At 46.9% G+C, this 16,548-nt stretch overlaps 1 protein-coding gene across 3 annotated transcripts in view; it reads right to left on the bottom strand.

Moving 5' to 3' along the window:
- The window catches only part of zc3h7bb (zinc finger CCCH-type containing 7Bb), an 87,529-nt gene that overhangs the window by 42,448 nt on the left and 28,533 nt on the right, over positions 1–16,548 (bottom strand). For all 3 annotated transcript variants that reach the window (XM_080217660.1, XM_080217659.1, XM_080217661.1), the window contains exons 7-11: positions 13,627–13,683; positions 11,818–11,860; positions 7,383–7,642; positions 4,896–5,145; positions 1,311–1,366 (exon numbers count right to left, since the gene is read on the bottom strand). In XM_080217660.1, the coding sequence (XP_080073786.1) occupies positions 1,311–1,366; positions 4,896–5,145; positions 7,383–7,642; positions 11,818–11,860; positions 13,627–13,683 (666 nt within the window). The remainder of the gene's footprint in view (positions 1–1,310; positions 1,367–4,895; positions 5,146–7,382; positions 7,643–11,817; positions 11,861–13,626; positions 13,684–16,548) is intronic.

Raw genomic sequence — 16,548 nt, 5'->3', positions numbered from 1 at the left:
TGCCTGAACTGGACCTTCTTGTGATTCTTTTCATTGTTAAAGTTACTTTCAGCTAAAAATAAAACCCCTCTTTCCTATCATGCACACGTGTGCGTCTGTGTAGGTGCGTTCCATCCCCCCCCACCCTCGGGTTTGAATGTGTGAATAAACTAAATTTCCAATTTAATCCTAAGAGAGTTTACTGTGGGTCAGTTTAAAAACTAAACACACACAGGGTTTCCTTTTGAATAAACGCCTATTTTTAAAACAAAAAGAAAACCCCACTGTGGCTTACGGTCAGATTGAAGGAATTCAACTTTTGCCCTTTCTCCCCTGTCCGTAACAAGAGTATGGTTTTTAAAGCTCCGTGCTCTGGTGCGGCCACACTTGGAGTATTGTGTGCAGTTCTGGTCCCCACATTACAGGAAGGATGTGGAGGCTTTGGAGAGGGTGCAGAGGAGGTTTACCAGGATGTTGCCTGGTATGGAGGGGAGGTCCTATGAGGAGAGACTGAGGGATTTGGGGTTGTTTTCATTAGAAAGAAGGCAGCTAAGAGGGGACCTTATTGAAACATATAAGATGATTAGAGGTTTAGATAGGGTGGACAGTGATAGCCTTTTTCCTCGGATGGAGAAAGCTAGCACGAGGGGGCATAGCTTTAAATTAAGGGGTGGTAGTTATAGGACGGATGTCAGGGGTAGGTTCTTTACCCAGAGGGTGGTGAGGGATTGGAATGCCCTGCCTGCTGCAGTTGTAAATGCGCCTAGTTTGGGGGCGTTTAAGAGATCCGTGGATAGGTTTATGGATGGAAAGGGTTTGGTTTAGGTTAGAGGGTCATTGCTTTTTAACTGGTCGGCGCAACATCGTGGGCCAAAGGGCCTGTTCTGCGCTGTAATGTTCTATGAAACTCGGTACCTGTTGATGTTCAGAGAGACTTGGTATACTCGGACAAAGTTAGGATGCAAATAAAGTTGGTGCAGACTCGATGGGCTGAATGGTCTCCTCCTGCACTGTACAGTAAGAAGTCTCACAGCACCAGGTTAAAGCCCAACAGATTTATTTGTTGGCACGAGCTTTCGGAGCACTGCCCCTTCGTTCCCTTCTGCGCTGTAGGGATTCTGAGCAATCGGGAAGACAAGTAGCACGTTGGCCTTAATTGCACAGGAGTTAAAGTACAAGAGTAAAGGGGATGGCTGGTGCAGAATGACAAAGCAACGCACGTGTAGATTCATTTGATAAGAGTATGAGGTCGACAGGATTCAAGTACTTTCTGTACCAATTCTCAGTTTAGCTGCGATACGAAAGGTTATAGACTAAGATTTCAGACTTACCATTGCAAAGCTGCTTGAGGTGCTCGTGTTGCTGTTTGGTGTCATAGGTCTCGAACCTGATGAAGCATAAATTAAAATCACCTTCATTACTCTTTGCGGCTATTTGAAGCTGAAACGCGGTAGAGACTCATTTTTACTCCCTCCACAAGAACACAGAACAGTACAGTACAGGAACAGGCCCCTCCAGCCCTGTGCCGAACACGCTGCCTGCCTAAACTAAAACCGTGTGCACTTACTGAGCCCGTATCCTTCCATTCCCACCCTATTCGTCTGGATGCCTCTTAAATGCCGCTATCGTACCTGCTCCCACCCCATCCCCGGGCAGCACGTTCCAGACACTCACCACCCTCTGTGTAAAAAACTTGCCTCGCACATCTCCTCTAAACTTTCCCCCACGCACCTTAAATGCACTCAACAGACGGATATTATAGTATAAGAACATAAGAAATAGGAACAGGAGTAGGCCATCTAGCCCTTCGAGCCTGCCCCGCCATTCAATAAGATCATGGCTGATCTGAAGTGGATCAGTTCCACTTTTCCGCCCTCTCCCCATAACCCTTAATTCCCTTATTGGTCAGAAATCTATCTACCCGTGACTTAAAAATATTCAACGAGGTCGCCTCCACTGCTTCAATGGGCAGAGAATTCCAGAGATTCACCACCCTTTGAGTGAAGAAGTTCCTCCTCAACTCTGATCTAAACTGCCCCCCGCCCTTATCTTGAGGCTGTGCCCTCTAGTCCTGCTAAACAGGACGCTCACGCAACAGATCCAGCTATGTTTCACACAAGTCCCCTCCCAACCCTCTATCTGTCCATCCTTCCATTCTTTTCATCCTCATGTTTTTTATCTAATTTTGCATCAAACGCATGGATGGTATTGACCTCAACTGCACCACTCCATCAGGTTACCCTTCTTTTCTGGATACGAGAGCCTGTTCACTCCTTCCTAATAGTTTGACAGGTGTGTGTGTCTGTCTGTCTGGGTTTCCTCCGGGTGCTCCCGTTTCCTCCCAAAATCCAAAGATGTGCGGGTTAGGTGGATTAGCCATGGTAAATATGCAGGGTTACAGGGATAAAGCAGAGGGGAGGACCTGGGTGGGATGCTTTGTCAGTGCAGACTCGATGGGCCGGATGGCTCCTGCTGCACTATAGGGGTTCTCTGTCCATGTCCACGCTGAAATTAGAGACTGCCCACTAAAGTTAGGACTGACACAGCTGTGTGACTGGTTTCTCCCGTATTGTGGACATTTATCAGGTGGCAGGTAAGCTTTGGGCCTGCGATTCCTCACCTGCCAATGAAAGAAGCCGGCACAACACAGCTGAAACCACAGTACCCAATACATATAGGCTGCTCTAGACAACTCCAACAGTTACAACACTGCCAAAACCTAGTTCAAAGCTCCTAGCCTGCTCTCTCACCCAGACAGAACTGAAAACTAAAGCAGCCCGAGATTGCAGGCTGATAATTCTAGTCAGAAACGTAGGACAGGAGCAGAAGAAGCCCCTTAAGTCTACTTTGCCATTCAACTTACATTGGTGAGACTGCACTTGGGACTATTGTGAACAGTTTTGGTCTCCTTACTTAAGCCTAAGGATATAATTTCACGAGAAACAGCTCAGTTCTGTTGAGTGGGGAGGTGTTGTCCTAGTGGTATTATCGCTAGGCTGTTAATCCAGAAAGTCAGCTAATGTTCTGGGGGACCCGGGTTCGAATCCCGCCACAGCAGATGGTGGAATTTGAATTCAATATATAAAAAAAAAATCAGGAATTAAGAATCTACTGATGACCATTGTCAGAGAAACCATCTGGTTCACTAATGTCCTTTAGGGAAGGAAATCTGTTGTCCTTATCTGGTCTGGCCTACATGTGACTCCAGAGCTGCAGCGATGTGGTTGACTCTCAACTGCCCTCGGGCAACTAGGGATGGGCAATAAATACAGGCCCAGCCAGTGATGCCCATGTCCCACAAATGAATAAAAAAGCTCAGTGAAGACGCACCAGGCTGATTCCTGAGATGAAGACATTGTCTTGTAAGGAAGAGTTGAGCAGATTAAGTCTATATTCACTGGAGTGAGAGGTGATCTCATTGAAGCAGACAAGATTCCAAGAGGGGGGTTGACAGGGTAGACGCTGAGAGGATGTTCCCCCTCATGGGGGGAGTTCTAGGACTGGAGGGGGACAGTTTAAAGAGCCTCAAAAGTTTAAGATGGCGAGCAAAAAATAAATCTTCTCTCAGAAAGTCATTAGCTTGTGGAATTTTCCAATCCAGAGACAGCAACGGAGGCTAGGTCAATTAATTATTCAAGGCTGAGTAAGTAGATTTTTGACTGACAAGGGAGTCAAAAATTATGGAAGTCAAGCAAGAAAGTGATGTTAAGGACACAATCAGCTCATATATTGAATAGCAGCTCAGGTCTGAGGGGGAGAATGGCCTACTCCTTCTCCTAGAATCAAAGGATAGAATCCCTTCGATGCAGAAGAAAGCCATTCGACCCATTGAGTCTGCACTGACAATGATCCCACCCAGGCCTTATCCCTGTCACACATATTTGCCCTGCTAATCCCCCGACACTAAGGATCAATTTAGCATGGCCAATCAGCCTACATTGCACATCTCTGGACAGTGGGAGGAAACCGGGGCACCCGGAGGAAACCCACACAGACACAAGGAGAATGTGCAAACTCCACACAGACAGTGACCCAAGCCGGGAACTGAACCCGGGTCCCTGGCGCTGTGAGGCAGCAGTGCTAACCACTGTGCCGCCCTATTTCTATTGACCCCCAATTAGATCACGGCTCATATGGATTCAGCTCTATCCTTTTTGCCTTGGCTCGTTAAAATCTGTCAATCTTCACTGTAGAACAATGAACTGGGCCACCATTTAGCACAAGTTGCATCTATCCACCACTGCGGGTGTGGAGAAATGTATTCTAATGTCCCTCCAGAATGGCTTGACTCAGATGAGGTTATGTCTGCTAGATTTTCCCACCAGTAATTAAAGCTCTTCCTTCTCTCTCTACGCTACCAACCTCTTCCAAAATCCTAAAAAAGAAACAATCAAATCAGCCCATCACCAGGGAATACTAATTTCTCCTCATAATAAAACTCCTGGTAACATTCTGAGGGCCCTACCCTTTCTCAGGTGGGGTGCTCCAACCTTAATAAATTCAAAAGACACTTAGATAGGTGGAAGTCCCCCCCCCCCCACCACCAAAACATGTGGATTCTCAGGGGCTTTTTCCCAGGGCTGGAATGGTCGCTACGAGAGGACACAGGTTTAAGGTGCTGAGGAGCAGGTACAGAGAAGATATCGGGGTAAGTTTTTCACTCAGAGGGTGGTGGGTGAGTGGAATCTGCTGCCGTCGGTGGTGGTGGAGGCAGATTCGATAGGGTCTTTTAAGAGGCTTCTGGATGAGTACATGGAACTTAATAGAATTGAGGGTTATTGGTAAGCCTAGTGTGGATATCATCGGCGCAACTTGTGGGCCTGTTTGTGCTGCAGTTTTTCTACGTTCTATGCAGATTACCCAATCACACAGACGCAAACGGGTTAAGAATGAACTCTCGGTAACTAAACCCTTACCAGGTCGAGATTCGCTTCCAGGGAGCAGGTCCAAAGAATCTAAACTATTTATAACGGTGTTCGGACCGATGTTGTCCAGGGTGTCCATCTTCTGGACAGGAAGAATGGGATAGGCTGGAGGGAGCGAGGTCTTTGGGCCAATGTTACCCTTCACCGCAGACGGGAGGACGGGGGCACCGGTGGGAAAGACGGCAAGCAGCCTCGAAACGTCATTGGGCAGGTTTGTCGGAACTGTCCCAGCCCCCGATGTCTGGAAGGAAAAAGCAGAAGGCATTTGTCATACACAGCACAAGATCTTACTGGCAACAACTCAGTGAAAATAAAGTCAGGCCAGGTGTAAAACACTGATAAACTCCACGACTTTTCTATATCGAGCCCTGGTCTCGAAATTTCCATGATCCACCAGAATTCTTGTTCCCCTCCTCTGCTCGAGTCCAGCTTCCCCTCTCCCCTCACAACGGCAATTTGACTTCTTGACTTTTATTCTCTCTCTCAACATTCCTCTGTCTCTGCCCTCTTCTGCAAAAAGTTGTGAATGTAGCCCAGCCCATCATCACGCAAACCAGCCTCCCATCCACTGACTCTGTCTACACTTCCTGCTGCCTTGACAAAGCAGCCAACATAATTAAGGACCCCATGCACCCCAGGACATTCTCTCTTCTTCCTCCTTCTGTCAGGAAAAAGAGACAAAAGTCTGAGGTCACGTACCAACCGACTCAAGAACAGCTTCTTCCCTGCTGCTGTCAGACTTTTGAATGGACCTACCTCGCATTATAATTATAGAATCCCTACAGTGCAGTGGGAGGCCATTTGGCCCATCAAGTCTACATTGACCACAATCCCACCCAGGTCCTATTCCCGGAATCCTACATATTTACCCTGCTAATCCCCCTGATACTAAGGGGTAATTTAACATGGCCAATCAACGTAACCTGCGCATCTTTGGACTGTGGGAGGAAACCGGAGTACCCAGAGGAAACTCACGCAGACACGGGGAGAATATGCAAACTCCACACAGTGACCCGAGGCTGGAATTGAACCCGGGTCGCTAGCTGTGAGGCAGCAGTGCTAACCACTGTGCCACCGTGCTGCTGAAAGTTGGTCTTTCTCTACACCCTAGCGATGACTGTAACACTACATTCTGCACTCTCTCCTTTCCTTCTCTACGAATGGTCTGCTTTGTCTGTATAGCTTCAAGAAACAGTACTTTTCACTGTGTACTAATATACGCAACAATAATAAATCAAATCAAATCGCTCCCGTAACTGTGCGGCAACTTGGGCAGCTGTATCTTTACTGAATACTTTTAAGGTGGAAGCAGAGAGATTGTTGTTCAGCAAGGGAATCTAAGGTTACTGTGGGTGGAGGGAAATTCTCAACACAAACAGACCAGCCATGATCTTACTGAATGGTGGAGCAGGCTCAAGGGGCAGAATGGCCTTCGTCTGCTCCTATTTCATACATTTATAGACTGCGCAAGTGAGTATTGATATTATAAGAACAGTGTTGGTCCATTATTAATGAAATGCAATTAGCCACATGTGGCGAGCAGGTAATACAATGAAGCAACATTCACTAAGAACGCTGGCACCTAAATCTTTCAGATTTGCAGGTTATATATTCTTTCTCCTCATTACCGGGCGGCACGGTGGCACAGTGGTTAGCACTGCTGCTTCACAAAGGGTTGTGAATCTCTGGAATTCCCTGCCCAGTTGAGGCTGCCTCATTGAATGTTTTTAAGGCAAGGATAGATAAATTTTTGAACAGTAGAGGAATTAAGGGTTATGGTGAGCGGGCGGGTAAGTACGGCCACAATCCCACCCAGGTCCTATTCCCGGAATCCTACATATTTACCCTGCTAATCCCCCGATACTAAGTGGAGCTGAGTCCACGAAAATATCATGACCTTACTGAATGGCGGAGCGGGCTTGAGGGGCCAGATGGCCTACTCCTGCTCCTAGTTCTTAAGTTCGCAGCACCAGGGGCCCGGGTTCGATTCCCTTGGCTTGGGTCACTGTCTGTGTGGAGTTTGCACGTTCTGCGTGGTTTCCTCCGGATGCTCCGGTTCCCTCCCACAGTCTGAAAGAGGTGCTGGTCAGGGTGCATTGACCCGAACAGGTGCCAGAGTGTGGGCGACTAGGGGAATTTCACAGTAACTTCATTGCAGTGTTAATGTAAGCCTTACTTGTGACTATAAATAAACCTTACTTCTAATTGTCTCTTTTCACCTCCTGAATCTCTGCAATATCCTAACCGGTCATCATGTGTGATTAATGACAGGAGTGGCTGGGCCAGGAAGGGAAGGTCAACAAAGCCCACCCTTGTCCTTTCTTGGCGCTCCCATTGACACATTGTCCTGCAAGTGTCAAGTAATAAAAACAGGGGTGACCTATTTCCCCTGTGTAACCAAGGATGATTATAGTGTCCCTGGGATATCTAGGGAATAAGGAAGTATACCGGAAGTATCATTTTCTTTATGCCTCTTACCAGTGGAAAATCATTTGTTTCCCCTATGGAATCCAACAAGGTGTCCAGCTCTTCTCCAATAATCTCCTCATCCGGAAACTCCTCTGCAGTTTCAGGCACGGAGAGAGAGACCCCATCGCCAACAGGGGGTTTCAGCGGAGCTAGGTCTGTCTGTGATTGCTGGATACTAACAGAAATGGAGCTGAGGGGGACCAAAACATCACTGGCTGGCGCAGGAAGAGTGGCTGGAATTGGGATGTGCGGAAGGTCCAAAGGTGAGCCTGCAACGCAGAAACAATAACATGACTCAAAGAGGCATTACAAATATAATCATTACACCTAACTTGTAAATTGGAAATAGTACTGATAGTTATCGTTTATTTATTAGTCACAAGTGAGGCTTATACTAACACTGCAATGAAGTTACTGTGAAATTCCCCTAGTTGTCACACTCCGGCGCCTGTTCGGGTCAATGCACCCTAACCAGCACGTCTTTCAAACTGTGGGAGGAAACCCACGCAGACACAGGGAGAACGTGCAGACTCCACACAGACAGTGACCCGAATCCCTGGCGCTGTGAAGCAGCTGTGCTAACCACTGTGCCATCGTGTCGCTCCTGCCTGCAGCATTGCAAGGTTTTTTTTCAATATGAAAGGTTAGGTCAGAGAGTTCTGAGTTCGCTCCACAGTCAGAGTCTACAACCACACCGTGCTAGTTAACACAGCAAAACGGACTGGGTAATGTTGACATAACAATTACTATGATTAATACTGGACGTCTGCACTTGTAGTTGCAGTTATAGCCATCCTCAAATAAATCCACATATGACCAAAAAGTATGCCAATACAAAACAATGTTAGTGGACAGATATTGTATCCTACAGAATATTTCTAATACTATACTAATTTAAAGTTTACTTATTAGTGTCACAAGTGAGCTTACATTCACACTGCAATGAGTAACTGTGACAATCCCCGAGTCACCACACTTGCTCGGGTACACTGAGAGAGAATTTAGCATGGCCAATGCACCTAACCAGCACATCTTTCAGACTGTGGGAGGAAACCGGAGAACCCGGAGGAAACCCATGCAGACACGGGGAGAACATGCAGACTCCACACAAACAGTGACCCAAGCTGGGACTCGAACCCGGACCCCTGGCACTGTGAGGTAGCAGTGCTAACCACTGTACCAATCAATCTCCTATAGAAAGTTGAGAATATATTGATATATAGCATACAACAGGAAAAGCGTAATGTGTAACGTATATGTGCATTCACAACAATCTTCAGCTGGAAGTGCCGAGCGGATGATCCATCTCAGCCTCCTCCAGAGATCCCCAGCATTACAGATGCCAGTCTTTAGCCAATTAGATTCACTCCATGTGTTATCAAGAAATGGATAAAGACACTGGACACTGCAAAGGCAATGGGCCCTATATCATTCTAGCAATAGTATTGAAGATTTGTGCTCCAACGAGTTAAGCCCCTTGCCAAATTGTTCTAGTACAATGGCTTCTACCCAGTAGTGTTGCCAGGTATGACATGTACACAAAAAGCAGGATAAGTCTATCCCATCGCTATCAAGCAGCACTTGCATAGCAATAACCTGCTCATACACAATGAGAAATTGTATCTCATCTAGTACAGTGGTAGAGCCACACAACACGATGGACAGTATCCTCAGTGTGATGACAGGATATTGTCTCCACAAGGGTTGTGCTGTGACCACTCCCTGCTCGTTCTGTCATGGACAGTTGCATTTGCGACTGGTAGGTTGGTGAGGACAAGGTCAACTTTCTCAGCATCTTCAGGACCTGGCCATCTCACTGCTTCTGAGCCACTCCTGGTGATAGACTCACTGACGTCCACTCCCAGAGTGCATCCTTACCATCCTCTGTGCTTCTCCCAATTGGTGTTGAACATGGAGGAGTGCTGATTCACCAGCTGACGGGAGTGGTAGTTGGTCATCAGCAGGAGGTTACCTTGCCCATGTGATGGGAATCTGGAGTCAATGTTGAGAACTCCCCGTGCAACTCCCTCCCACTGTGTACCCCACTGCTGCGATACCACAGTGCTGTCATCGCTGGTGGGTCTGTCCTGCCGGTGGGACAGGACATATCCAGGGACAGTGATGGCGGTGTCTGGGACATTACCCATAAAGTATGATTGCATGAGATGAATATGTCAGGGTATTGCTCGATTACCATAGAATATTTACCACAGAACCCCTATAGTACAGAAAGAGGCCATTCAGCCCATCAAGTCTGCACCGACCACAATCCCATCCAGTCTCCACCCCAATGTCCCTACATATTTACTCACTAATCCCTATAACCTACATATCTCAGGACACTAAAGGGCAATTTTAGCACGGCCAATCAACCTAACCCACACATCTCTGGACTGTTTTTTAGGCTGTGAGGTGGCTCTCCTAACTTTGGCACAGATGTTAGTAAGAAGGACTTTGCAGGCTCCACAGGGCTGGGTTTGCCATTGTCATTACCGGTGCCTAGGTCGATGCTGGGTGGTCCATCCGGTTTCATTCCTTTTAGACCTTGTAGTGGTTAGGTATGCCGGAGTGGTTTGCTGGGCCACTTCATAGAATCCTAGTGTGCAGAAGGAGGCCAATCAGCCCATCGAGCCTGCACCAATAAAAACCCAACATATCCTATCCTCACAACCCAACAAAGTTACCCTGCTTATCCCCCTCATAGCATATTTTATGCCGATGCATGGTTAGTTTCTATCATACATGTGGAAATATAAAAACAGTTGAGCTTGTGCCAGTGTGGGATTTACTGTTATAGAGACCGTGGGCGAGATTCTCAGGCCTCTCCGCGATGTGTTTCTCGGCAGAAGGAGGTGGCCCACCATTGGCAGGTGGCAGGACTTCCTGATCCCTTCACAGTCAATGGGATTTCCCACTGAATCCACTTCCCGTTGCTGGGAAACCCATGGTGGAACTGGGAGAATCCACCGGCTTGAATAAGGTTAACGGTTAACGTGCAGGTTCAGTCAGCAGTTAGGAAGGCAAATGCAATGTCAGCATTCATGTCAAGAGGGCTAGAATACAAGAGCAGCGATGTACCTCAGATGCTGTATAAGGCTCTGGTCAGACCCCATTTGGAGTATTGTGAGCAGTTTTGGGCCCCATATCTAAAAGAGGATGTGCTGACCTTCCATAGTGTCCAGAGGTTCACAAGGATGATCCCTGGAATGAAGGGCTTGTTGTATGAGGGATGGTTGAAGACTCTGGTTCTGTATTTGTTGGAGTTTAGAAGGGGGAACCTTATTGAAACATGCAGGATACTGCGAGGCCTGGATAGAGAGGACATGGAGAGGATGTTTCTACTAGTAGGAAAAACTACTGAGGGCACAATCTCAGGCTAAAGGGACGATCCTTTAAAACAGAGATGAGAAGGAATTTCTTCAGAGTGGTGAATCTGTGGGACTCTTTGCTGCAGAAGGTTGTGGAGGCCAGGTCATTGAGTGTCTTTAAGACAGAGATAGATAGGTTCTTGATTAATAAAGGGATCAGGGGTTATGGGGAAAAGGCAAGAGAATGGGGATGAGAAAAGTATCAGCCATGATTAAATGGTGGAGCAGAGTCGATGGGCCGAGTGGCCTAATTCTGCACCCTTTGTGTATCACTTAACTCAAGATTAACTGTCACTTCTCCAACCCCCAAGTCACTCCTGAAACCCTCAATGTGTATTTCATTCTTACATTTTTCTGGCGCAACCATCACTGTGTTAATGCGTTGATACGATTATGTCATTTTTAACATGCACTCAGATTCACATAGTTCAAGGTTAAACAGACAACTGACAGTGAGCGATGGTTTCATTAGAACCCCCACACTAACCGAGGAACTTGTGCTGAGGTGTGCAGACATCAACAGTCGCCTTAGTGACCTGACAGGGCAAGAGTTGAGAGCATTTTACACCAAAGGGTGCCCCATGAGTGATTTCCAACCTCGTTTCAGGAACCAATCCCCTCATTTCACAGAATCCCTACAGTGCAGAAGGAGGCCATTCAGCCCATCAAGTCTGCAGCGACCACAATCCCACCCAGACCCTGTTCCCATGGCCCCATGTATTTACCTTGGTTAGTTTCCCCTGACACCAAGGGGCAATTTAGCATGGCCAATTCACTACATCTTTGGAGTGTGGGAGGAAACTGGAGCGCCCGGAGGAAACCCACGCAGACATAGAGAGAACGTGCAAACTCTGCACAGACAGTGACTCAAGGCTGGAATTGAACCCGGGTCCCTGGCGTAATGCTAACCACTGTGCCGCCCACATTCGTAGCACGGACATACGGGAAAATCAGATCTGACTTGCGGCGTGTTGACTTACAACACGGTCTTCGGGAAGCAATCATGTCACAATTCCAAAGACCGCCTACAGTGTAAAAATCACATTTCTGCAGCAAGAAGGGTTGAAGAAACTCACCTGATTCTATATCATCGATGCCACTTGTGCCATTTATGGAGATCTGTGGAAGAATTGAAATTGGCTTACAATGGAACCCAATGTAACCTGATGAGACCCGCAACCATCAGGAAAGACTTGAGATTGAAAGTTTGAACATGACACTCCACTATTTAAGAAAAGCATGAGGGGGAAAACGGGGGAATTATAGAGCAGTCAGTCTGACATAAATTTGAAAAAGGAAAGAGTGACAGAACAACTCGGAAACTGAACATTTTCAATGGATAACAGAGCCAGGATTTACGAAGGATAGATGATATGTGATGAATCTGACTGATATTGGACAGGGAAGAATGCTACTTATAGGGATTTCTAGAAGGCTTTGATCGTCCACCCCCATAAGAGGCTTTTAACCAAAGTCAAAGTTTGCAAAACTGAAGGAAAATTATTAACCAGATTAGCCAATTGGCTGGATGGTGGGAAGCAGTGAGTAAGGATAATGACAGGTAGTCCATGTGGCAAGAGATGACTATTGGTGTCCCACTGGGATTGGAACTGTTCATCACATTTATTCTCAACTTAGATGATGGGATAGAGAGCCACATGCCCAAGTTTGCTGAGTACAAGCAAGTAGACAGCATTGCAGATAGGAGCATAAAAATTACTAACAGATATTAATAAATTTGCTTCCCCTTTTTTCTCCATTTTACCTCTCTCCCACCCATCTCCCCCCCATGTCTTCATCTATCACAGTTTACCCTCTGATTTCAGCTTCTCTGCCATTTGGCCATTCACACCTTCTATTCTCTCTCTGGGCTGCCATTAGCAGCCTTTCTCCTTGGTTTTGTGGCTATCTTCCATTCCCTCACCCTGCAGTATAAGTATCTCCCACTTTCTATGCCTTTTAGCTTTGATAAAGGGTCATCTGGACTCAAAACGTCAGCTCTTTCCTCTCCTTACAGATGCTGCCAGACCTGCTGAGATTTTCCAGCATTTTCTCTTTTGGTTAATAAATTAACAGATAATAATAGATATTAATAGATTTAGTCAATGGACATAGACGGGGTTTTAATATAGAATCATTGAATCCTAAGTGCAAAAGGAGGCCATTCAGCCCATTGAGTCTGCACCAACCACAAACCCACCCAGGCCCTATCGCCATAACTCCACACATTTACCCTAGCTAGTCCCCCTGACACCAAGACAATGATTGAGGTCATCCACTTTTGAACCAACAGGATTGAACAGAGTACTTTTTAAATAGAAATGGTCACTGTTGTAAGATAGGAAATGTAGCAGCCAATTTTTTGATGGCACAGAACTTGAGTATTGTTGAAAAAAGATACATGCGGTCAAAGCTTTTCATCTTGCACTCATCAGGACAATTCGCAAGAATACCAAATTGTAATGGGAGCAATTTATACTGCACAAAAAAGAATGATGAACATAGAACATAGAATATTACAGGCCCTCCAGCCCCCGATGTTGTGAGAATTCTCCATTCACCTGACGAAGGGGCAAACCCCGAAAGCTTGTGGGTTTACTATCAAATAAATTGGTTGGACTTTAACCTGGTGTTGTGAGACTTCTCACTGTGTTTATCCCAGTCCAACGCCAGCATCTCCACATCACGGCTGGAATTGAACCCAGGTCCCTGGCGCTGTGAGGCAGCAGTGCTAACGACTGTGCCGCCCCAAAGGAGTAATAAATTGCAGGGATAGGGGAAAGAGCTGTTCCATGGTTCTATATCATCTAAAGTACAGATATTCCAACAGAAACACCTTCAGAGAAGCTCCTCACTGGCCTATTGGCATAAAGAGATCCACATACCTGATTACTCTTCACTGAATTGTCAATCTCGGTCAGCCCCACTGTGTCCATGTCATGCTGAAAAACAAAACACGCGTGGGACTTAGTGCGGCTTCAGGCAGGTACCACCATACTGCAGGACAGACTTCTTCCCTGTCGCTGGAAAACACAGCACCCGACTGATGCAAACCTCTGCTCCCTGTGTCAGTGTACAGTTTGCTCCCAAACAGCCAAGGTGAGCAACATAATTATAGAAAAGGGAAACACCAATGTGGGGGTTCACTATTGGAGCAGACCATATGGTCATCCCCTATGCACTCTGCTAGCCCACTGCTCCATGATTGAGGCAATTGCTGTTTTTGTTATAACGGGTAACGATTACAAGGTGATTTATGGAACCCATAACGATACAGCACAGGAGACCATTTGGCCCACTGTACCTGTACCGGATCGCCAGGATTTCGAACACCTCTACTAAATCAAAGAATCCCTACAGTGCAGAAGCAGGCCATTCAGCCCATCGAGCCTGCGTTGGCAACAACCTCACCCAGGCCCTATCCCCGTAACCTCATGCATTTACCCTGCCGGTCTCCCTGGCACTAAGGGGAAATTTAGCAATCCACCTAACCAGCACGTCTTTCGGACTGTGGGAGGAAACCAGAGCACCCGGAGGAAACCCTCGCAGACACAGGGAGAATGTGCAAACCCTACACAGACAGTGACCCAAGCTGGGAATTGAACCTGGGTCCCTGGTGCTGTGAGGCAGTAGTGTTAACCACTGTGCCATTGTACTGCCCGTAAATCTCCTCTTAACCTTCTCTGCTCCAAGAAGCACAACCCTAGCCTCTCCAGTCTTTCTGCATTACTGAAGTTCAGTAACCCTAGCACCATTCTAATAAAATCTCCTGTTGGCATTGTTCCTAAGTGGCCTAGAATTGAACATAATACTTTAGCTAGGATTTAAGCAATGATTTATAAAAGGTTTGGGATAATCTTCTCCACTCTAATGTCTGTTCTCATGTCATGATGCGGATATGCCGGCGTTGGACTGGGGTAAACACAGTAAAAAGTCTGACAACACCAGGTTTAAGTCCAAGCGATTTATTTGATAGTAAGCTCACCAGCTTTCGAGGTTTCCCTCTTCTTCAGGTGAATGAAGAAGAGGGAAACCTGAAGAAGAGGGAAACCTCGAAAGCTAGTGAGTTTACTATCAAATAAATCAGTTGGACTTAAACCTGGCGTTGTCAGGCTTTTTACTGTGTTCTTATGTCACCAAACCTTCTGCAACCTGCCCAACATCAATAATGAGGTCTTCAGCCACTTTGACCCCTTTCTCTGGATCTCTTTCCTTAATGTCCTTTCCCTCTTGACTTTCACCTTCCGGAAACCCGTCGCGTTAACTCAGTCCCCTCTTCGCCTGCCAAAGAATTTTCCTTTCTACATCAAAGCTGCTCTACAAACCCAACATGTTCGCTGCCTTCTCTCTCCTCTCCTGAGGTGAGAAGCTATTTGCCGTGTTTATAACTCATGAATGCGCCCATTGTAAAGCAGTTGCTTTTCAGTCAGGTTGCCCTACAATAGGGCCACACCCTGGGGGTGAGAGGGTGTGCGAGGAAAGCAGCCAGAATTCCTGTATTTTATGAATAATGCATTACAGTCAACAAACAAAGCTAAAACAGTTGGGAATCCTTTAGAGGGGTGTGGATTTAGGGTGATCTGAACAAGATTATCCAATCAACAGCTGACAGCTTGCTCCAACTAAAAAGGTTACAGATGCATAGAAATTTACAAAGCAGAACTTAACCTGTTACATCTGCATTAGGTTTTTGGGGGCAGACAGAGGGAGAGGACATGTCCCCCTTTCTTTGTACTCTGCCACTTTTCTTTTGGCTCACATCCAACACTTGTTGCCCCCTCTGATGCCTTGCCCTTACATTTTGGCTTGTTGTTTTCTTGTCTCCTGGGCCTTTTTCATTTTTATCATTCCTGTTGGTTTTTCTCTTGTGTGGGGTGGTGAGAAGAGGAAAACGGGGTGATGGTCTGGTTCTGCCGTATTTTAGGTGCTGAGGCGGGGGGAGGTGGTGTGCGCTGGGGGAGGGGGCGGTTTGTGTGTTTCTGGGGGATGGGACGGATGTCAAGCTAGTGTGCGTGCTGGAGCGTTTTCTTGGGGATTTCCTGGCTGGAGAGGTTTTGTGTCTGTTGCTGAGTTAGATTTCGTTTTTATTTGGTGGGGGGGATGTCGCAGGCGGGCGACTGGGGGAGGTCAAGCAGTGGGGGGGGAAAATGTCCTGGGGTTTCCTGATAGGGATGTTGGTGGGTAGGTTGTGGGTTGACGGATGGTTTGTTATCTTCCCAAGTCTTGGCAATTTTACGTTCCATATGTTTGTCTGTTTGGGTGGGTGGGTGGGTGGGGGGGGGAGGGTTTGCCTCCCATATGTGCGTCTGTTTGGGTGGGGGTGGGGTTTGCCTCCCATATGTGCGTCTGTTTGGGTGGGGGTGGGGTTTGCCTCCCATATGTGCGTCTGTTTGGGTGGGTGGGGGGGGGGTGGTTTGCCTCCCGTATGTGTATCTGTTTGGATGGGGGGTGTGGGTGTGTGTTCCTGGATCTGGTGGGATGGGGTGACTAGGATTAGGGTTAAAACAGCTAATCCCACTTTCTGGTTCTTGGTCTGTAGTCTCTGGATGAAAACCATTTCTCCTCGACTCCCCTCTGACCCTTCCTACCAAATTACTTTAAAATCGATGCTTCGTGTTTATTCACCTCTCCACTGAGGGAAGTAGGTCTTTTCTATCCACTTCACCTCAAGCCGTCATAACTTTATACATTTCAATTAAATCTCCCTACAGCCTCCTCCGTTCCAAAGGTTATTCCAGCTGATCCAATCTTTCTGCATAACTCAAAATGAACAAATTAAACTTGGTTTAGACAGGGGACCAGAGGCC

Source organism: Carcharhinus amblyrhynchos, chromosome 35 (genome assembly GCF_965287045.1).
Source record: "Carcharhinus amblyrhynchos chromosome 35, sCarAmb.v2.hapA, whole genome shotgun sequence".
Lineage (NCBI taxonomy): Eukaryota > Metazoa > Chordata > Chondrichthyes > Carcharhiniformes > Carcharhinidae > Carcharhinus > Carcharhinus amblyrhynchos.
Note: the sequence above shows the minus strand (reverse complement) of the source record. Positions and strands in the feature narration are given on the sequence as shown.